This window comes from Apus apus, chromosome 12 (genome assembly GCF_020740795.1).
Source record: "Apus apus isolate bApuApu2 chromosome 12, bApuApu2.pri.cur, whole genome shotgun sequence".
In the NCBI taxonomy this organism is placed as follows: domain Eukaryota; kingdom Metazoa; phylum Chordata; class Aves; order Apodiformes; family Apodidae; genus Apus; species Apus apus.
Window position 1 is genome coordinate 17,796,931 of NC_067293.1, and position 22,984 is coordinate 17,819,914.

General features: G+C 40.9%; 1 protein-coding gene across 1 annotated transcript in view; it reads right to left on the reverse strand.

The window, feature by feature from the left end:
- Positions 1–7,356: 7,356 nt before the first annotated feature.
- LOC127389682 (connector enhancer of kinase suppressor of ras 2-like) overlaps positions 7,357–22,984 on the reverse strand; it is a 183,101-nt gene continuing 167,473 nt past the window's right edge. The window contains exons 20-24 of the mRNA XM_051630420.1: positions 13,192–13,262; positions 12,366–12,469; positions 10,522–11,029; positions 9,862–10,061; positions 7,357–9,052 (exon numbers count right to left, since the gene is read on the reverse strand). Coding sequence (XP_051486380.1) covers positions 8,837–9,052; positions 9,862–10,061; positions 10,522–11,029; positions 12,366–12,469; positions 13,192–13,262 — 1,099 coding nt within the window. The 3' untranslated portion in view covers positions 7,357–8,836. The remainder of the gene's footprint in view (positions 9,053–9,861; positions 10,062–10,521; positions 11,030–12,365; positions 12,470–13,191; positions 13,263–22,984) is intronic.

The window sequence follows — 22,984 nt, forward strand, 5'->3', positions numbered from 1 at the left end:
GAACTCGGAGCTTGCCGCCGAAAATAACGGCAGGGAGAGGGAAAACCCCGCGGGAGCTGCGTTCGCGACGGCCCAGGGAAGGGACAGAAGGATTTCCCGAGGGCGATTCCTGCCGAGGCGCCGGAGGAACGGCGGGGAAGCACCGCCGGGCCCGGGGACGGATCAGATCATCCTCTGGCTCCCGGCGCTGCCACATCTTCTTCTTGCTATCGGGGGACACACACACACCAGAACATCATCTAAGTGCAGATAATTGGTTTATTGAAGTCCCAATTTACAACCGAAGTTTACAAGTTTTTTTTTTTTTTAACCTTTTTTTTCTTTTTTTTCCCCAAAACCAAAGCTTTGTTTGAATTTAGGAAGAATAAATGTTCTTTTTTTTTTTTTTTTAAATAATGTACAGACTATATCTCTTAAATAAGTTAATATCTTTGAAAAAAGAGCAATATGTTCCTTTTTTTTTTTTTAATTTTCTTTAATGTTGCAGTGCAACTTACGACTTACACGTTCTGTGCAATGTACCATGAGGTATATGCCCAGTGAGCAACACACAGTGAAAGTTTCTCCATTCATAAGTTCTCATTGTAGACGCACCAAAAAGGTTAACAAGTTGATCAGTGACAGGAAAAACGCAGCTGATCACAGTAAATTCACACAGAACTCACCTGGGAAGAGGGGGGGGGGAAGAAATCTAACCTTTGCTGCCTATAGAAACTGTTGGTTCATCTCTCGACATAGACAAGTAGAAAATTAAAAATACTGTTGTGAAACTGAAGGAATACTGTATCATCCAGGGGTTGAAACCTGGTTTTTTTCCTGGTCTAGAGAGCAGTGAATTTTCTCTCTCTGTAGCATCCATGAGCTGAGGGGCTTTGCTGAGGGCACGGGCAGAGCGTCCGCGCACGGAAGCGCTGAAAAGCGAGATGGAGATGATCAAAAAAGGTACAGAATGCTGATAAAACTGTGATACCACTCAGACACTTTCCCTGGCATAGGCAGGTTGACCATCACCCCCCTCCGTTTATCTCACAGCTGATGAGAAAACCAAGGCTGAAACACGGGACGTTGCCAACGCGTGAAGCTTCGAGGCTTCAGACTTCTCAAGATGGCTCTAGAATACTTATTTTTCATCGTGACAGAAAACATGTATTTATTTTAGAAAGAACCAACCACAACATAAGTTTGTGATAAATAACAGTTCTGCCTCTAATACATATATACATACTGCTTGTAAACAAAACAAAAAAAATGCCCACAGGTCATGGAGTCTCCATGATTTTTATACAAGGCGCTATAGATTTATCTTTGTTATTGAAAACAGTCCTAGTGAAAGTTTGGTTTATAACCTCCTATTGCTACAGAAACAGTAAGAATGTCTATATTTACAAAGAAAACAAAGACCATGGAGACCCCACAGCTTTATTTGCTGAAGATTTTCAGTGGGTGGGGTTTTGAAAATACACATTGTCGGCATGTTCAGGTTGGAGGAACAGTGCAGGTTGAACACCAGCAGTAAGATACTCCAGTGCTTTGGTATTTCAACCCCTGAATATACAAAGACATTACTACAGCCTACTTCACAGTTTAATGCAAGTAAAGTGCAAGCCATAGTACAAGGGTGTCATACATTTTCATACATGTAAGCATTATCTAAAAAAGGCTCTCTATACAAGTTTTAGTAGCTACTTTAGTAAACTAGACAGAAGTCACCTATGGCCCAGCAATTAATGGTCTTACAAGGATATTTTTCTTTGTAATACAGTATGTGTCAAATGTAAAAAGTTTATTAATACTAGTGCATTTCTCTTCTAACCTGTTTTCAGATTTTTAAGCTGAAATCCTTGTTTCTCAGTAAAACAGAAGTCTTAACTGGTAACAGGGTCTTACTGGTATTTTGGCCAGTGAACACGACTTGTTAAGACATATTTTGTTTTGTGGTTGCTAGTGATAAAAATGCAATACAGTTAATATCTATAATGTGGTGTCCTTATTTAATCTGCAGCATTCAGACAGATGCATTTACAGTTAGTAAAAAGATCTGCATTGATACCCTCACCAAGGCCTGAGAATGAACAGCACTCTAGAAATGTGAGGACAGAAGCTAGAGGGTCTAGCTGGTCAAACAACAGTTGGTCAATGTATTTTATAATTTGTACGACACTGTTTTCTTTCAAACACTGCTCATACAGTGGCATTAATGCATAAAGGAAAAGTCTCTATTTGTCACTTTGAACACTTGTGTGTGCTTGATGAAAATAATGATGCACCTGTCTGGCCTGCCTTAAGAATGAATATGGTTCTTTTCCTGAAGATAATGACAGGCAGTATCTGTCTGAATTTTTAAAATACTTTCATTAAGAGTAGGTCCCAGCAGTAGATCAGCTATTTCAGAAACTGGTACAAACTTAATATTATTTTTAATCCTCCTTCTGAATGTGCAAGTGTGGTATAAACTGTAAAACATAGCAACTAAGCTTTTTTAAAAAAAGCTTCATCTATTATATCAAGAATATAAAGTCACCTGCCCACACATTAGTGAACTGATCAGAAGTACAACACTAGGCTTATATGGGATGGGAGTAAAATAAATAATTTTAAAAATACATGAAGAAAATATGACTTACAAGACTTTGAATAACGATGTACTTTCCGTTCATCAACTGACAGGGCTCAGGTTTGATTTTCAGGTGCTGCCCAGTTAATGTCCATGGAGCGCCTCAGTCACACAGTGGGAATTCCTCTGGGATAAGAGGAGATGGGGAACCTACACCCGCATTAGCTTGCCTGGAAAAGCTACTCTGAACTTTCACGAGGGAGACATTCTAGAAGAAAAATAACTTTTTATTACTTAATACAAATTAACTAGCTAATATTGCTTCTCTAGTCTTTCCTGTTATTAACCATTTTTCATACTAGTAGTAAATAATCCACGTCTGGCAACAGGGAAGTTGGCATATTGTCTAGGATGAGATTTTAAGCTCAGTGGTCTAAGGCATGTGGCACATGGAAAATCCACAGAGCTACAGGCAGAAAGGCATGGCTACAGCCTGCACCTGGCTGGCTGCCCTAGGGGTGCACAGCTTCCCTACTGTGAAAAAGAGAAACTAAAAACCCTTTAGGAAACCAAGTTCCCACTCACTCCTTTTACGTTAGGCCATGAGAGCCTGGGTGTGCTGACACAAGCAGACCTGTGCTCTCTTCCTGAAGGAGTCTCTCCAGGTCTGGGTCCAGGTCCGGTAGTCAGGCTCTCTGTAGAGATACAAGACTTGCTAATGCTGATTGAGTCTGTGTTTAAACTGTAAACACAACACGATGGGAGGCTCCTTTTACAGCTTTGGGGGTAGCTGACAGGCCTTGCAGATGGGGCTGAAGTGCTGTTGATCATGTGTGCTGCATCTCACCTTAGCCAAGGATTGTTTTAAACAACCCACTCGTGAAGCACTTTGGCTCCCACTGCATGGGGAGTTGGTCCAAACCACTGGGGAAATCTCCAGAAACAGCTCTGCTTGGCAGAGCTGTCCCACCCCAAGGGGCCAACAGCCAAGGTTTACCAGGATGTAAGCAGCCCCCAGCTAGATCACCTTGGTCAGAAGTACCACCATTTTTTTTGTGGAGAAGAATGCTTTTATTACTTTGGAAGACAAGTAAGATGATGTGCTGAAAGAACGTGGGGAATTAGCTATGGGCTAAGGACTGATTTGTATTGAGGTAAGAGAGACAAGAATTTTCTTCATTCTCTTCAGATTTGTGTTAAGTTAAACTATGTCTACCAGAGTCTTCATTTTTCTTCCAGGAGTCCTGTTAACATTCAAAGTGAAATCTTCTAAAGGTCCTTCACAAAACCTTGAGTCAGAGGGTAAGGATTTTGGCCTGGAAAGCTAGAACTGCTGAAGAGTAAAGTGGCCACATACATCTAGCAATTCTCTGCAGCACTCATTTCTTTTTCCTTGGAAAAAGCAAGAGACAGACCACAGTTCTAGCTTACAAGACAGTTCAGATCTGAATATTAATGGACATATTCAGAATTCCTTGCTTGGAAAAGATGGAAAACCTCATACTCCAAAATCCCTTAGTAGCAATTGATCAGTCTTTCCTCACGATGCTGAAGCAGCTCAAGAAGTGCTCGTGATGGGTTTGAGCAAGCAGAACTGGTTTTTGCCAATAAAATGAAGTAACCCCCCCTTACAGAAGGTGAAGGTTCTCTGTGAAGATCCCCAGCAGACAGAGTCTGGGAGGGCAAACGAAATCCTACTTGTGCTGGCCCAGTATTTCTGCAGTACTTGTATTAAAGAATGTGGACATGCAGAACCTCCTCCTCCTTTGATCCTTGTTCATGTTAATCAGAGTAAGCGCAGGAAAGTTTTCACTTACATTAATGAAACAGAGAAAAAGTCTCAGTTTTCTCAGGAAGTGCTGCTAGGATGGGCTGCCAAGGTCCAAGATCTCTGTCACTACAGAATAGTATTAAAAAAGGAGGCTTAGGGGGAGCACTAAATCAGTGATCATAAAAAATAGCCAGTAACAAAAAGACTAAGCTTGTGGAGCCAGAGACTCTGAACTCTGCTGGCTGAGAGCCACTTTGCCTGCAGGAATTGTGAATGAAGACACTCACTTGCATAAAAACCAGAGGAATAAACCAGATCCAAACAATCTCTTCACATGCTTGTGTATGTTAAGAACCATGTTTTATCTAAGCATCCAGGTGTGAAATCCAGGAAGTTAAAAAAATGTGTTGTACTGGTGTTGTTTATTTCCCTTGGGGTGAAGTCAGCAGCAATGAATTTTTTTTTCCCATTTAACAGTGTCTGATCTTCCCAGTGGTGGGATGAGAAGGGCTGTAGCGGGGAGTTGCGTACACGTGCAAGAAGCATGGCAAAATCCTTGCATAATGACTCAAATGCCAGCTGATGGTTGTGAAAGAATAAAGTCTTTTTATTGCTTAATTTCTTAATTAGATTTTGCTTGCTCAAAGGCATAAGCAATGTCAGACAAATCTTTCAGATTTTTCTCCCACTTAATCTTAACCCCATTATAGGAAATTCTCCAGTGTATCTCAGTTCACTCAGTGAATCTCTTGGATAAATTATCCTGACTATTCAGTGCAAATCATATTTGATGAGAACTGCTCCCGAAGAGCAGAGCACAGACTCATGGCTGAGAACTTCAGAAGAGATGAAAGACTTTAAAGATCAGCTTAGATCATAAGTGTGATCTCTCAACTTTTAATCTTACCTCGTATTTCAGATTTTTTTAACTTTCAGAAATGAAAATCAAGACTGTATCTTTTCCTTACTCTGTGTAATTTTGAGAAATACATCTTCCTAGTGATGTTTGTCATTTTCAGCATAAGTATGTATGCATAAGTAGCACTTTAGAAGAGAAACAGCTCTTTTATTGCCTCCTGTGGACTTCAGTGAATGTGCTCAGTGGAAAATTGTAATTTCTGTTTTGAGTTGCACCAGACATTTGAAATCTTTTTTGAAAGCTATTTTTAAATCATATAGATCTTTATATTATGAAAGCACAAACCTTCTTTTGGGTTGGAAAGAAAAGTAATGTTTACATTTCTTTATGAATACAGAAAGTTCAACCCATGTCCCTAACTCTTTGGCCATCTATCACTGCTTGCACAGACAGTTATGAACTGGTTTTTAAAGGCTTCTATAATTTACCCTGTTGCTTGCTTCACTGCATAATATTTCTCCCACATTATATGAGGGATAGTATTTAAAAATAGTGAAATCTATAACTTTCAGAGAACTATGAAAAGCTAGACAAATTTTCTCTACTTCACATTTTCTCTACCCTTCTGCTATCCAGTTGTCCAGTAACTACAATGTTCACATAGTAAATACATTTCAGTTAAGTTCTATGTTTTGCATGAATACTGCAACTCCAAAGCCCTGTTCTCTATTTCCTCTATCTTTTTATTACCTCAGGTGCTTAGACAGGGGTTGAAGTTTTGAATATTCAAGCAAAACCTACAGAATGTGATCTGCTCCTCTGATGTCACTGGAACTGGAGTTAAGCTCCAATGTGTGCATTTAAGGAGCTGTTGTCCTCAGTGATTAAGTACAGAGCTGATGACTTGGTTGAAGCAGGCAAATATGCCCTCATGTTCTATGTTCTACCCAAATGTTGTTCTGTATTTGTTGCACTGGTGCTGTGACTCAGCTGCTTGTGTGATGCAAAGGACTCAAAACAGCTTCCCTACTCATAACATCTGGGTTTATTGTACACTACTATTTGCCTACTATTATTTTTAATGACTGCATCTACTATGGTTCAAATAAATGCCAGTGCAAAAGAGAAGAAAAAGCAAATCTGAATTGTGTTTCTTCAGCTGCTGTACTGGGTCTACATGGCAAGGTTTTGGTAGCAGGGGGCTGCAGGGGTGGCCTCTCTGAGAGGCTGCTCCTGTGTTGGACACAGCCAGTTCTAGCTGGCTCCAAAAGAGACCTGCTGAGCCCATGGCAGAGAGGCTGGTGGTACCTCTGTGATCACTGACTTGAGGAAGGGTAAAACTGCTGCACAGCAGCTCTGAGAGAAAAGAGTGTGAAAAAATGAAGAGAAACAACTTAGTATAGATCAGTGTCAGTAAGGAGGAAAGGGGAGAAGGTACTCCAGGCCCTGCAGCAGATATTCCCCTGCAGCCTGTAGAGAGACCATGGTGAAGGAGCTTGTCCATGGAGGACAATGCCTGAGCAGGTGGTGATTCCTGAAGGGAACTGCAGCCTGTGGAGGGAGGCCCACACAGGAGGAGGTTTTCTAGCAGAAACTGTGGCCCCTTGAGGGGGGGGGGGGACACCCACACTGAAACAGTCTGTTCCTGAAGGATTACACCCCATGGAATGACCCATGCTGGAGCAGTTGGTGAAGAACTGCAACCCATGGGAGGGGCTCCATGCTGGAGCAGGAGCAGTGCTCCTCACAGAGCAGTGTGAGGAAGGAGCAGCAGAGACAACATGTTAAGATCTGACTGTGACCCCCATTCCCCATCTCCCTGTGCCACTGAGGGGGGAAGGAAGGAATGAAATTGAGCCTGGGAAGAAGGGGGGGAAAGTGAGGGAAAGGTGGTTTTAGTTTAGTCTTTGTTTTTTACTGTGCAACTGGATTTTTAATTGGCAATAAAATAAATCAGTTTACCCAAAGTCAAGTATGTTTTACCTGTGGTGGTTACTGGTAAGGGATCTCCCTGTCTTTTTCTCAACCCACGAGCTTTTCCATCATGTTTTCTCCAGCAGTCCTGTTGAGAAGGGAGAGGGAGTGCATCTTGGTGGGCATCTGGTGGGCAGCCACCATCAGCCCACCACAGCTGCTTTGTGGAGACTGAGCTAAACAAACAGGTTACCTTCACCCACTTCTGGCTCTGAATAATCACCTGTCTTCCTGGGTACTAGGACCTCCTTGAGATAACTTTTGTCCTCTATTATATTGAACTATATGAATCTTGCAGTTCATGGTGTATGACAGACAAAAAGGTTTATCTTGAGAAAAAAATTATCAGTGAATATCTAAGTGAAATGATGTCAGCTGTATTCATAACCCCTTTGTTCTGCTTTCTAGAAATATTCTAGCAAGCATAATCAAAGAAAATTATGAATAGGTGTTTTAAATTTATGTTCAGGACCATTCAGAGCAATCTTTTTTCTTTCCTCCAAGAATACAAGTATTTTCTCCAAAATCTGATTCTTAGAAGTCATTCCCATCCAGGCAAGGAAGTAAAATACACCCTGTGACTTGTGTGCCTTCCCAAACCAATCCACACAGATTGGTTTTCAAGTGACGTACTGAATAACTACCCACTTGCTAATGTAGTACTGATGGTTAAAAATTATTGCCAGACAGTATATGATTTGGAATAATTTACTCAGCTCTAGATGTCAGGAATTTTTTTCAACTTCATTTTCACTGGAGCATCAGAGCTTTTTTGAATCTTGTGACCCAGGCATGTGTCACTTCAATTCACAGTGAAGAAAGTATGAAAACCTGCAGAATGTACCATGTGCAGTGCAGATGTTTTTCTTTCACCATGAATACTTCAAATGGTATTAAAATCAGTTGAAGTTGCAGCATTAGTGAACAACCAACATTGTTCTACTCATATCTTAACCTCTGTGCCATACCTGCTTGCTTCTACTCATTCCTGTTGGAGGCAGGCACAGTTTGTTACAAACACAGTATCTAAATGGCATGTACAGTTTGCCCATAGGGCCAGGTTGGGATCTATTTGCTAGATGTACAGTGTACATTTTAAGGCACACTATAGGGATTGAGTTTACATTTTGATAACTCTGTCCTTTTATTTGCAAATATGGTCACTACTTGGAAATGTTGCAAAAATTAAACGTTCATCTCTAAGAGTGGCCAATGCTTTTCTGCTTTAATTTTTATCTTCTTTTTTTTTCTCAAGAACAAATGTGTGAAAATGTGAACTTTAGGGCATTTTAAAAGTAAATGTCAACTCCCGTGTTCCATTTTATATACATAGATATGTCTCTATATCTAAATATATAAAATGATTGTAGGAGCTCATACTATAAGCTTAGTTTTAGTACAGTACTTTAAGTATACTGGTATTTATTTTCAGTTACACTTCTGCACTGCTTCTTTCTAATGCAGAGCTTGATACGGACATCAGTTGATAATAGCAAACCAAAAAAATTCATCAGGAACATTATTGTCTTATCATGCAATGTAGTAGGCATCCTGTGGCACTATTCTCTTACCCAACCTATTTACAGTACTGCTGAGTACACGCTCAATAAATATTACAGTGTTTGTCTGAGTTGATTTTTTTCATGGCACCCAGCAATTGTTCAGGCTGTGAGTCCTGTCACACGTGAGTTTCAATGAATGAGTGTGTGTGTGTCAGCATTGGTGCTGAGCTGGCCAGTTCAGAGGCTCCATTTTGTGATTTCACAGCAGCACTGTACTCACAAATGTCCAGGAAAAACTCATAGTTCTTTAGTTTCCAATCTTTAAACTTCTTTGATGTTAAGTTGGGATCATCCAGAAGGCTGTTGATAACTGTGAGGTCCCCTTCTTTCGCCTGTCAAATTCCAGAAAGACACAGTACATGTCAAAATGGAACTTGGGCCACACTTTGCATTTCTGCACTTGATTTCTTCTTTCATTTTAATGCAAAGTGCCAGGGAAACTACTAAGGTCACTTAGAATCACAGAATGGTGAAGGCTGAAGGGATCTTAAAGACCATCAGGTTCCAACCTCCCTGCTATGAGCAGGGACACCTCCCACCAGACCAGGCTGCACAAGCCTCATCCAACCTGCCCTTGAACACCTCCAGGGATGGGGCAGCCACAGCTTCCCTGGGCAACCTATTCCAGCATCTTCCTACCCTCATGGGGAAGAATTTCTTCCTGATGTCTAACCTAAATCTCCCCTCTTTCAATTTAAACCCATCACCCCTTATCCTCTCCCTCCCTGCCCTTGTCCCAAGCCCCTCCCCAGCTTTCCTGGAGCCCCTTCAGGCACTGGAAGGTGCTCTAAGGTCTCCCTGGAGCCTTCTCTTCTCCAGGCTGAACACTCCAGGTCTCTCACCTGCCCTCATAGCAGAGCTGCTCCAGAAGACTTGAATCTTTTACCTATATTCAGGAACTATTACAGCTTAAACTGTTTGATAACTCAGTCTGTGGCACTTTCTACAACACACCTATAAGAAGTGTCAAATAATGTGTTTTTTTAAGTTTTCCTTAAGCTGGCACATGTTTTGCTTTCAAGTATTTTCGGTTTCTTTGGAACTTAAAGCTACAAAGAAGCCTCATCTGTGGAAAAGATGAAGAGATGATACTTTTCCTAGTTTATATTGCTTATACACAAAATTAATGATAAAGCCTTACTTTTAAAGTGCTCTTGAGGACTCTGATGTGGTGAAGCTTTTCATTGATCACTGGGTCATTACACCTCTTCACAAAAGACCTGCGGAACTCCTGCTTGGTGGAAGGTCGCTGCTCTCCAAAAGCTGACAAACTAGCTTCTTCCAGAGATTTGTACAGCTCTTGCAGACCATCTATGTTTTCTCCAATTTCTTTTATGTTTTCTGAAAGAAAAGGGACAAAGAGATCTAACCAAAAAAACCCTATTAATTCAGATGAAGTCTCTAAAACCAGCAAGCAATTCTGCAAATCCCTGTACGAAGGAACCCGACAACACAGTCTTCCACTTTTTGTTCTGATAAAATAAGAACATTTCCATCAGCCCTAAAGCTACATTCCTAGCACCACATCCAAGCATTTCAAGTACAAACTGCTGTGCAGTGAGACTGATGAATTTGGCAACACAGAACAATTCAACCACAGCAACCTTGCTGAGAATAATGGCAATATTGCTTTGGCTTTCAATAGCAGTAGAGAAGATCACAGAATGGTTCTGGTTGGAAAAGACCTTGAAGATCAACGAGTCCAACCATTAACCCATCTCCACCAACCACTGACCCATCTCCACCAAGTCCGGTGCTTAAACCATGTTCGTGAAAGATCAGAACTTCTCCAGAATCTTACCTTCTGCACAGAAACTATTATGCCTTCTAATAGGAATTGTCTCTTCCAGGCTGTCGTCTGTTCCTTCCAGGGACTTTCCATGTCCCTTACCCCTGACATCTCTGTTTCTGGGAAGGCTTTGGCTGCGCTGCTTCTGAGGCCTGCTGTGGGAGCTGTGTCCCCGCTGACATTCCACCAAAGGGAAAGGCCCATCCTGCTCATAATTGTGGCGTCTTTGTACCGGGAGCGTCGCTTGTCTTCGTTTGTCCGGTGACATTCCAGGCCGGCCACTCATGTACTCAGCATCAGGAGGAACAGTCTGAAGAAAATGGAGCCCTGAACTGGTCAGTGGAGTCTCTATCAGATCCTGCCAGGAGCGCCTTTCTCGGTAGGGAGGTCTGCATCCTGATGAGTGTGTGCTTCCTGCTGCTTCCTGGCGGGAATCCTCGGCAGAAGACTGAGAGTAGGTGGATTCACTTGAAAAGTGCCGGCCGTGCTGGGCTTCAGGGAATGGACTCGAAGAATTCACCTGAAAAACCAGAAAAGCACCTGACTCTCAGACGAGGTTCTGAGCAGACCCAAGAAAACGAGGGTAGTGTAGAACATTGTATGGTCTGCACTGACACGATGGGCTGATGTGTTTCAGTACGTCACGGCATGAACCTGTCAACAGAACAGATCTAGCAGTGAGTCCTTTTAGGCAAGTGCTGTTTTAACCACTCCCTATTGTTGTTTTCCACATTCTCTGCCCATGAGCAGCTCCTGCTGGGAAGAGCAGTCTCACACTGGCACGGGTTTGCTGTCCAGCTCACACTCAGTCCAGCAGTGTGCTGCAAAGACACGGAAGTCCCCAAAAGAAACCACAAGTGGATTTCTTTCCTTTTTTCTTTTTTTTTTCTTTTTTTTTTTTTAAGGGATAAGTATCCAGCCAAACAGACAATAAAACCATCAGCACCCAGGAAGATTTTTGAATTTGGGGGGGACTGCTGAACTTCTCAAATTATTTTAATTAATTCTGCTGGGTCTGCGTATAATTTTAATTCAAACACAAAGATAAAGGCAAAAAAAGTGAAAAAACAGAAAGGGAGAGGCTTAACCTGTATCCCAGTTGATAAAACAGCATCACATGGGTGAAAATCAGTCTGAACTTCACCCATGTGATGCTGTTGTTTCAGTCACTCTTTGGTTCTGGCTGTGTGAGGATCGTGTCATTCACGCTGAAGAAAAATCTGAAAGAAAAATAGAGAACAGTCCTATCTGTGCCTAGAAACATGGAATAATTATCACAGCCTGTTCATGCTCCTTAGAGTAGAGATGTTTTTATTTGCTACTAAAGCCTCTTCCTCGACAAAATGTTGGGTTTTTTTTTCCTTCAGTTATCAAAACCAGTCTGTACACAATGTATTAGAAGTATTTTTATGAGGCTAACAGAAGATCCTGTCACTACTCTGGAATTGCACACAATGCTTCATATTGTAAAAAGCAAAACAAATCCTTGCCTCTAAAGATATGTTCTTAAAACAAAGTGTTGGTACTAAAACATGATTACTGTTGTAAAGTCAGCATTGGAATAATCTATTAATGTTATTAGATGTAGAATCCCAAATCCTACAAAAAGCATCCTATTTGCAGTCTGGTGACATATCTGTGTAAGGAGACATTTCCCTCTCCTCCCTTTGTCATTCACCTGCTGCAGAAGGATTCAGGTCTCAGCTCATGAGGAACAAATAGTTCCATTCTTACATTGAGATCTGGCTTTGTTCTGCCTTTATGATAATTAAGGATTCCGAAACAAGGGAAATGCAAATCCAGGCACACATGTATTTCCTGGGCACCTAGTGTCAAATGCAGCATTCATAACTCACTGAGGGTGTTCGATGGTAGGTGTCACACAGTGCTGAAGAGCCTTCCTGCTTCAGGGTTAAGGAGCCATCCATGTCATCCTGGTCACTCTCACTCCAGTAATCTGCTAACAAAGCATTCCAGATTTCACTCATGGGCTTTTCCACAGGAAAGCAGGTCCCACATTTTCAAAATACCATTAGCAGGCAAAGGTAAACTTTTCAGTCACTAAGGAACAGACCTGTGACAATGTCTGGTTTCTAAGGGGCACACACATGGAAGAACCTTCACATATTTTCAGATAGCATTACAGAAAGCAGGTGAGGCACCTGGCTCCCACTGTACATCAAAACCAGGTTCTGGCCACACACTTTCAAAGAGAAACTTCACTCTACATGCCAAAGTAGAACTAAGTCTCAACAACTAATTTAGTTATGTTAGCTAAACTGGTTCCATCCATGAGAGATGGGGGACAAGGCAAGACTGGCATGGGAGCTCAGGAGATGCAAAACCAGTTCTAAAACACAGATGGGCCTGAGTTTGTGATGACCTCCCTTGCTCTAGGGTGACGGGCATACCCAATGGCTGTCATCTGGGAGATCATACCTCACCCTGAACCCTGCCTTCACTTTGTTGTTTGTTTTAAATGTTCCTTAAATTATTACTTCAGGATTATTATTGGCACCTGTATAGTTCTTCAAGGATGTGGATACTGAGAAAGTTATTTAAAAAATATATGGCACATCTGTTAACAAAGAAGTCAGTTATGACATCTCCAACTTTATTTAAATAATAAGCAGTTATTTATTCTCTGCTCTCTTCTCTGAATTACCATCTCTGAAGCATTACCTTCATCTGGGTGAATATCCTTGTCATCAGGTGTGTAGCCAATCGCTGCGAGACCCAAACGATTCATCCATCTGAGGCAACAATAAAACATGAGGAAGAGAGACACTTAACAGGCCATATAGGATCAGTGTGAGGGCTTACACGTGCTAAACATTTGGAAAAGTCAGAGACAAGCTGAGTCCAAAAACTAAATACTGTTCAGGCTGTTAAAATCAGGATCCAGATGCATGCAGTGGTTAACAAGCTGAGGTGAAGGATGTTCCAGGTGATGTACAATGCGTTTCTGGGCTGCTGTGCACATCTGCTGGAGGATGTTTGTGGCATTGGATTCTGCTCTCTAGGAAACGGAGGAATCATGGCATTGATCTTCCATATGTCATAAAAAGAGCATGTAACACACATATACTGAGTTTAGCAATGCCTAAACAAAGATTTTAGGATGCCCTGGGTAGAACAGAGAGTGTGCATCTCTGTCTCCACTTTAAGCAGAATCAAATCCTCTCTAAGCTGCATCTGCAAACTGTGTGAAATGGTTTCCAGAGACACAGCCTAAAGGAGCACGTTGCATTCATTCTGAGTGCTACTTCTCTTAAGAAGAATCTTATCAAGAACCTGCCTGAATTCCCCAATTGCTATAAACAAAAAAAGATAATAATTGTATGAAAATCTGGAGTAGGAATGTCCTACTAGTTGTATTAAATCCGTACACTCAGAAAGCTAAATCAGACTATGAGAGTATTCCACTGGCTATTTCTACTCTAGAGTCATGATTCTGGTGATATAAATGATTAGGTTTGTTGAGCTGTGATATTAACATTATTCCCCTTTCATTTTTATTTTTTTTTATATAGAATCTTAGGTTTCTGATATTTACATTTAATATTAGGTGTCCTGGTTTCTCTCTTTGTCCCAAAATAAATTAGTTTGGTCAAGAGTAAGATTCTTTGCTTCAACAGGAAAATACTATAGCTGATTTTGGGGAAAATACCTTTAGAGTTTTCTTTAAAATTATTGGATGTTTATACAGAATGTAATTGAAAGATGGGGGAAAAGGGAAATTACACATAGAGAGGAAAGTCACTTCTGAATGTTCAGCAAACAAAACCTCAGGAATCAGCTTATTTTCATCAACAAGGAAACATAACCAAAGAGAAAAGCCCTGTTAATAGACATCTGCAATGACTGGGATGCATTCCTAAGCATTCTCTTGCTCAGTGACTGAATTATTTTCTATGTCATTAATTTCCTAGTGTATTGCATGTCAGTGTTTTCTAGAAGCAGCTCCTTTTCCTTTTTTAACATTGCAACATAAAGCTTAATAATTGTTCTTAGTTAATGAATCATATAATGAGAAAAGCATCTTTCAAAGACTTCAAGAAAGACATAACAATTTAGATAACATGTCAGAAGGACAAGGTTTTTTGCAGACTAAACCAAGAAAAAAAACTATTCTGTGTACTTTTTACTCGTACTAGAACAGAATAAAGCTTCTAAGGACATCTGTGGCTGTGTTACTGGTCAATAGCAGAGTGTTGGGAAGATGGCATGCAGAGCAAGGAGGCAGCAAGTGAAGAAGGAGAGAACTCTCCACTAAAAATAGCCCAGAGCTCAGCAGCTATTGATCCAGTCTAAGCATCATGCTGTGGCTACACAGCCACAGCAGTGACCTGAACCTGTGACACTGGATGTACCACTGGCTCACTGGACAGGCTGCAGCAAACCCTTCTGCCTGTCTTAGGGCTTTCCTAAGTATCCCAAGGGGACAACTACATTTACTTCTTACAGGGAATTACGACAGGGTTCAATTTACCTGCAAAACTGTGGAAATAGAACAAGTTGGATGGTAATATTGCTTTGCCTTTCAGTGTTAAAAAAGAAGCAAGCAAATTGGAAAGATAAATGAAGCTTAGTTTTCACAAATGTCAGCTGCAGGGTTCAGAGACATTGTTTGCATCAGTGTGTTGAGAACTCATCTTTAGCATGAGGGAAGTGAAATTCAGGTGGATTTACAGGTTTGCTGACAATTCAGTCAAGACCTGGCATGCTGATCACTTGACATTCACTTTTCTCAAAAGGTGAATTTGTTATTGCAGTTACTGAAATTACATCAAACCCTTGCTCATCATTAACCATTTGTATTCACTGTTTTTTTTCAGTAGTCCCTGAATTTCTAAACTCACTAGCACCACAATAAAATAGTTTTAGTCATACTTTACCATAAGCCTTTGGCAATTAAGCAGAATGCCTCAACAGCTTCAACTAAGGTTCTGCTCAAGCACCACTGAGAAATTAGGACTCATTAGCATTTTCTAAGTTAAACCACACTCAGCTGTTTTGTTGGTCAGTGCACAGAAATGGATATTGGTTTAGGTGTCTTGCCAAATGTATCTTGTTGCTCATTGTTAATTTCAGGGTTTCAAATCTTGGGAGCATATACAGATAACAGCAAAGTGTTAATATTAACTTTCAAGAGAACACAGATATTCTTAGTGTACACAGAGTATCAACTTTACTCATGTGGCCTCAGTGTCCACACCTGGAATTAGCAGAAGGAAATGAATCTTCCTTCTCTAAGACTGCTCAGATTTTTTCTCTTCCAAAGGGCAAGAATATCCCCAGCTGTAGTTACACAAATACTTTCTTACCTCATCTGCCACAATTTAGAGTCACCCCTTTGTCAAGACAACATGTGCTATCTGGTGACATTCAGAGGCTTATAATGATTAAAAGCCCTTCTGAGAAAAGAAAAATAATTTCAGTTGTAGGTTTTGCATTTTTAAAAAAGCCTGAATTAGTGTTTTTGAAATTATTCAGGAGTTACAGAAGTGCTGAGATTACAGATCCTTGTCTTACAGTTAAAATTTTATTTTTTTTCCCAAGGAAATGTGAACTTGGTTCAAAAGGAACATTGTGTAAACTTGAGTAATTTACTTGATGAGCAAACCACTTTTCTCACTAAGAAACCAGGCAGTCAAGGTTATAAAAAGTTCTCTGTGGAAAGCTCGGAAACTCAGCCATTTGGTTCTGAACTCTGCACTGAATGCCTGGTAGGGACAGGTCAGGCTGCAGGAAGGCAGCGGGAGCGTGTGTCAGGATCAGACTCTCCAAGGGATGATGGTCTGGTTCACTGAAGGTCAGGCAGTGCAAGATGACATGCTACACCTGACAAGCAGCTAGAGGGACAAAACCCCAGGAGGTCATTTGTCTAATTTGGTTTTTATAGCTGGTCCCATAATAGCTCTTTGAGTCTCACGTGATTCACAAAAAAGACAGGAGATATTCTGGCAGGTACATGGGTGGCAATCTGACAGACATCTCCATATACCTTGGCCCCCTGAGGCAGGAAGTTGGGCTCCTTTTCCTCCCCCAAGCCCTACCTTTTTTCTTTAATAATTTTAACAGCTCTTTTCTTTTGAGAATTAAACAACACTCTTCACAAAGTTTGAGTCTAGGCCACTCAACAAACCACGGGGTTTGCAGTCTAGATAGAAATCAGCTGTGAGGCACATGGAGCAGCACTAAATATCCTGAGGATACTTGGCTGCAACGTATTACCTTCAATATTGTACAGCATCTCCATAAGATACAATATCCATCTCACTGGGGGGCACTGCAACAACTTACAAGGGACCAAGAAGTGTATTAATTATTTTTTATTGCCTGTCCCTCAAGTCAAGACATCTAAACACATAGATAATAATAAGTAAGTTTGGTACTTTGTCTCAATGGTTTAAATTCTAAATAAATCAGACCTGACTTTAATTAATTCTGTTGATCACAAACAGGCACTGTTGTCATTGCTTCGGGATAAAATAGAGCTGCATAGTAGGAAGTTCAGTTAAATTTACTGAGATAATTCTGGCTAGTAGCAGGGGATTACAGCCCAGGACCTCTCGTGAGAGCCTGATTCTACCCCCAGGCCTGGAAAGTGATGATTGCAAAGGTACTGAGGGCAGTGATGAACTAAGTAGTTGTGACAATTACTAACATGTGATCCTGAAGAGCGAGTCATGCTTGAAATGCCCTGAATGCTCAGGATTTTGGGGGCACATTCTCTTATTGATCATTTAATAAAAACACTGGAGAAATGTTACAGGGGACCAAACAACAGGGGACACTGTTTCATCTAACCTAACCCACTATGTTCAAAACAAGAACATGCCATTACTGATAAGTTCCTATTTGCTGACTGCCAGAATCAACTCCTGCCAAGTGTGGTGACGAGCCAAGGTCAGTGTGAGGTTCTGGGGTTGAAGGTGACAATAGCTCTCAGGGTGGCACCAGACTTCACCCACTTGGCTAGTCCTTTCTACTGTCCAGAGTATAATAGGAGTGAAAAAAACCTAAACACCCTGGAAAATCTCAGTTGTAACACATTTGATAGAACTGCAACCTTTAGTGTAGGAAAATAAAAGCCAAAAGCAGGATGGTAACCATTTAAAAGCAATAATAAAAAAATTTGCAAGGCTGTTATTGTTAGGGTTACAGTTAAAATCATTCAATAAATCCAGTGAGAACAGATCAGGGAGTAGGGAGTTTCCGTGACTCAAGTAAGTTTTATTTGCTGGATCCTAAAAGCTGGATTCACTTTTTGCATATATGAGTTGGCTGGTATGGAGAAGAAGCTCTTTAATTCAACCTGGCATTCAAACCAGGACAAGGTGAAAACGTAAATAATGGATATAGCCTGAAAAGATCTAAATTCAAGAAAGAGTCTATCCACTTCCACTATTTCTTTATTTTGAATATTCCCTTAAAAAAATGAAACCAATGGTATAACAAGGCATTAAAGGGTGGAATAAATAAATAGGTTTATTTTTCTGATCTTCATTGCATCTATTAATCAATTAATACCTGAACTTGTATGTCTTCTCAGGTTTGTATTATAAATGTTTCACAGCAGGAATGTATCTTTCTTCACCTCTGAGACTGCATTTACACTTGAGATTATTGAGTTAAAAGGAAAAAACAGAATGCAAGTGAAAGTTAAATTTGACTTCATCAAGTTATCTTTAAGTCTGTTAAAATACAGAGATTTATTTGAACTATTTATTTCAGACATAGAATTTATTCAGGGCAATTTATATTCTCTTTCTGATTAAAACCTCTGTATTATATCTATTTTTAATGTATATCAGGTAGATAATTGGATTCCAGAATTCACTGTAAAATTCTTTTCAATACAGAATTATATTTTCAAATTGATTTTTTTACTTGTTATGCTGGCTTCTCCCTGACTAGCCTTTCTTGCTGGACACCTAAAAAATCAATATGTTTCCAATTTTGGTTCCTAAGGTACATTATTTTCACTCTTTTCTAAGGTTATACAGGTAATATATTCATTTAACAGAATAAAGGTTCCTGTGATAGACATGGCTAAGGTGATGCCTTAATTTTTCTGAACACAAAAGAAGGCCAAAGAAGTAACTTGATGTCTCACATTGAAATATAATGCTGAGCAGAATCTTTCAATCAGCTCATCCCTCCAAATGTATCATCTCTCAGCAGCCTGTGTTGCTGTTACTTTGTTTGTCACAGTTGCTGGAATTTGTTAAGCAAAATAATTCCTGGGATGATCTGGAAGTACTCCCTGATTTGGTAATTTGAAATGACTCTCTTGATCTTGTTTCATGCATTGTCTTCTTAGGTTTGTCAGGCTGGAAAAAAGCCTCAGACAGCTTAAGAGTTGACAAGTGAGCCATGGCAATTTATGCCCATCTACTTGATGCACTTAATGGGAATTTTCATATTTATTTATTTTTTTTAACATCACTTTGTCAACCAAATGCACAACCTGGTTTGGTGTTTGATTTTTCCTGGTTGATGAGGGACAAAAAGTTGACTACTTCTGCAGCAAATCAATTCCCCTTCTGGTAAAAAGTCAAATAGTAGCTTCTCTTAGAAATATAATTGTGTACTACAGAGCATATACACACAATAACTTTATGAGAGACTATAATTGCAGTAAAACCAATAATCAATCCTAAAGGATCCATGTTCAACCACGTTCTGTTCTCCAGACAGGCTTCCTGCCATTCTTATCAAAGCACAAGGAAGGGATGAAAAGCTGTAGAAGTGAATCCAAGCCAGGATTTCTGAGCATTTAATGCATGCTGTAATTTTACTCAGTTATTCAAGTTTTTACCCTAGCTTTCACCAAATAATTGGCCCAAAAGAAAGCTTTGGAGAAATAAAACATTCTCTATGAGCAAGAGAACTGAGTTTAGTATGGCCTGAAAAGGTAAGGGTCTTTTTTTAGGGGTTTAGAAGAGAATGTATTATTTAAGAGATGGGATTATTTAGTTGTGAAATTATATCATTTTACTTCCACGTACTCTTAAAGAAAACAGATCAAATAGGCCAAATAATACCTTCAGTGACTGACTTTAATTATGTCTATTTTTTTGTTTCTACTACTAAAAGCTTCAGATTTTGCTGCATTCACTGAGTATCTCCAGGATAATAACATCCCAGCATGTGACTGTAATGCATGTGCATTCATCACTGTCATCACAAACCCTGCTCTATTAAATGCAGATGAACTGTTTGACTCCCAGAAGAATGGTATCAATTCACAGTGGTATTGTTTACAGCAGAATTTGATTAAGTTAATTCTGTAATTTGAACTAGTACAGAGAGACAACACAAATCCTTACCTCCGTGCATGAGGGATGCATTCACATCTGGATGCTAATTTGGATTGCTTATTGGATAATTGCAACTCTGCATTGTCAACTCCTTTGAACTCTAGTGTAATGCCATAAGCCAGTGGTTCTCCAACTGCATTAAGGGTAAATGGTTGTTCCCAAGTCTCTAGTAAGTAGTCCATAAATCCTAGAAAGGAGGAGTTAGGTGGCTAGCCAACAAAAAGAGCTTTTGAAGACTTACAGCTGATGACTAGTGCCTCCTGGAGCAGTATCTCTCCCAGCTGGAGCACTGTGGCTCTGCTGTTGCACTGCTAACCCCCACCTGCAGCATGGTTTCATCCAGTCTCTGGGGCCTGCAGCTAATTCTGATCACAGAATTGTTTTACTTGTGCTGCAATTTGTGAGCTTTTATGTGGGAACAATAGAAAAATAAAGTGGCCTCAGGCACAGACTATTCTTCCTGGATTTGAAACAAGTTTTATAGGAACATAAAGGAAAAAGAGGAAAACCTGCTTCTTACTTACAACACCATTGGGAAGCTCCATTTCAGGTATTTCTATTTGAAAGTACCTGTCATATTCTGCAGAATTATCTCCATGCTTTTCAGTGGGCAAGGGACTGGGGAGGAAGAGCTTTTCAGTAAGTTGCTCAGCTCTATTTCACAGAATCACAGAATCGTCAGAGTTGGAAGGGACCTCTTGAGATCATCCAGCCCAACCCCCCACTAAAGCAGGATCACCTGGAGCACATTACTCAGGACTGCATCCAGGTGGGTTGGGAATGTCTCCAGAGAAGGAGACTCCACAGCCTCCCTGGACAGCCTGTCCCAGGGCTCTGTCACCCTCATAGTAAAGAAGTTTCTCCTCATGTTTAACTGGAATTGCCCACGTTCCACCTTGTGCCCCTTGTCCTGTCACTGGGAACTACTGAACAGAGTCTGGCTCCACCCTCCCTGCATCCCTCAGACACTTACAGGCATTAATAAGGTCTCCCCTCAGCCTGCTCTTCTCCAGGCTAAAGAGTCCCAGCTCTCTCAGCCTTTCCTCATCAGGGAGATGCTCCAAGCCCCCAGTCATCTTTGTTGCCCTCCCCTGGACTCTCTCCAGCAGTTTCCTGTCTCTCTTGAGCTGGGGAGCCCAGAACTGGTCCCAGTTCTCCAGATGTGGCCTCACCAGGGCAGAGCAGAGGGGGAGGATGACCTCTCTCCACCTTCTGGCCACACACTTCCTTTTGCACCCCAGGATTCCATTGGCCCTGTTGGTGACAAGGGCACATTGCTGGCTCATGGATCATTTACTATCTACCAGGACTCCCAGATCCTTCTCCTTGGAACTGCTTTCCAGCAGGTCCACCCCTAACCTCTATTGGTGCATGGGGTTCTTCCTCCCCAGGTGCAGGACCCTGCACTTGCCCTTGTTGAACTTCATTAGGTTCCTCTCTGCCCAGCTCTCCAGCCTGTCCAGGTCACAATGGATGGCAGCACAGCCCTCTGGAGTGTCACCACCCCTCCCAGTTTGGTATCACCAGTGACCTTGCTGAGGACACACTCTGTCCCCTTGTCCAGGTCATTGATGAATATGTTGGACAAGACCAGACACAGTATTGACCCCTGGGGGTACCACTGGTTACAAGGCTCCAACTTGGCCCTGCTCCATCAGTCACAACCCTCTGAGCTCTGTCACACAGCCAGCTCTCCTTCCACCTCATTTGTTAAAGATCTGTTCAACTAGGACAGACAGCTCTGACATGGTTACTCTCCTGCTCACTTCTCCAGGAACTGTTGTCTGATAGGGGCCTATGGCTGAAATGTTTAGTTGCCAAGATCTTTTCCCAGGTGTGAGCTTATTCCTAAGTGGAGTTTGGAAGAAAATTAAAACTGTAAAAGATGCCTTAATACTGGTCCACCCTCTGAGTTGGCCAAGATAAAGCAAGGAGACTAACATGCCCAAAATCTAAGGAAGTGATCTGAATGGACTTCAGCAAGAAACAGGATTGTTTAGGGAAAACCCTGTGTATCTCACTTTGTTACATTCCATACATAAAAATGCAGGAGATGTTGTGGGAAACTTCTTTTCTTCCCCACTGGGTAGCCCCCCAGGACCGGCTTGCCACAGATGTGCACCCCAAAATTTGCTTGCAATCCATGGAGATTTAATTCAGAACAGTTCCATTTTCAAACAATTTCTTTTAAAAGAAATATTGTGTTAGAATCTTTCAGGTCTTTCCTTGGAAAATATTGGAAGTGAGCCCTACAAAATCAATCCTCACTCTGTTTCAGTGGGTAGCAGATATTTGTTATATTTTTTGAATGAATGCAGAAGATGGATGGGAGTTACTAAAATGGCAAAGTTAACCCTAGCTATTCCAATCAAATATGAGCAAATTATTCAGCCTAAAATAGGAACTCCTACATTTTAAATATTTGGAGTCCACGAGGAGCTTGTGGATGCACTGCATACTTCAATCACAGGGAAGTTTTAAATAGAGTAGATGTTATAAACCAACTGAATATTAAATTCAATGCTGACTTCCTTTGGAGTATTAAAGCCATAAACAGGTTATGCATGGTCTGGTAACAGATGAAGCAGTTCTGGGAGATAAGGCCTTGAAGAAGCTTGGAGAACTCCGTGACCGTGGCAAGCACAAGATGAGCTCATCAATTTCATTATTAATTCATTTCTAAGAACACAACTGTGCCCATGTAAGACCTGACAAAACAGCATGCACATTAATTTTGCAAACCAAAGGCTGCCTGCACCATGCAACACAGCAGGGAAAACTCAGCTACAACACAGGAACTCTATCTGCTACAGACAAATCAATTACTACCCATGGGCACACAATTCTTTCAACAGCAAGGAAGTATTAAAGGCAGATTAAAATATTCTGGAGAGGAAAAAAAAATCCATATGAAACAGTGAATCTGAAGAAAGAGACTGTAAAAACAGCTGTTAAAACAAAAGCTGCTGATAAATGCAGTTGAAGAAAGGGTGTATGCTCCCCACAAAGTGAAAACAGATGCTGTGTTCATTTTCCTGTTAGAACTCCTTTACTTTTCAGGGTAAAAGATCTACCCCTCTGTTAGCACAGAAAATCCAGCTAAATTTAATGGTGACAACAGGAGTGTGAGATACCACGCAGATTAT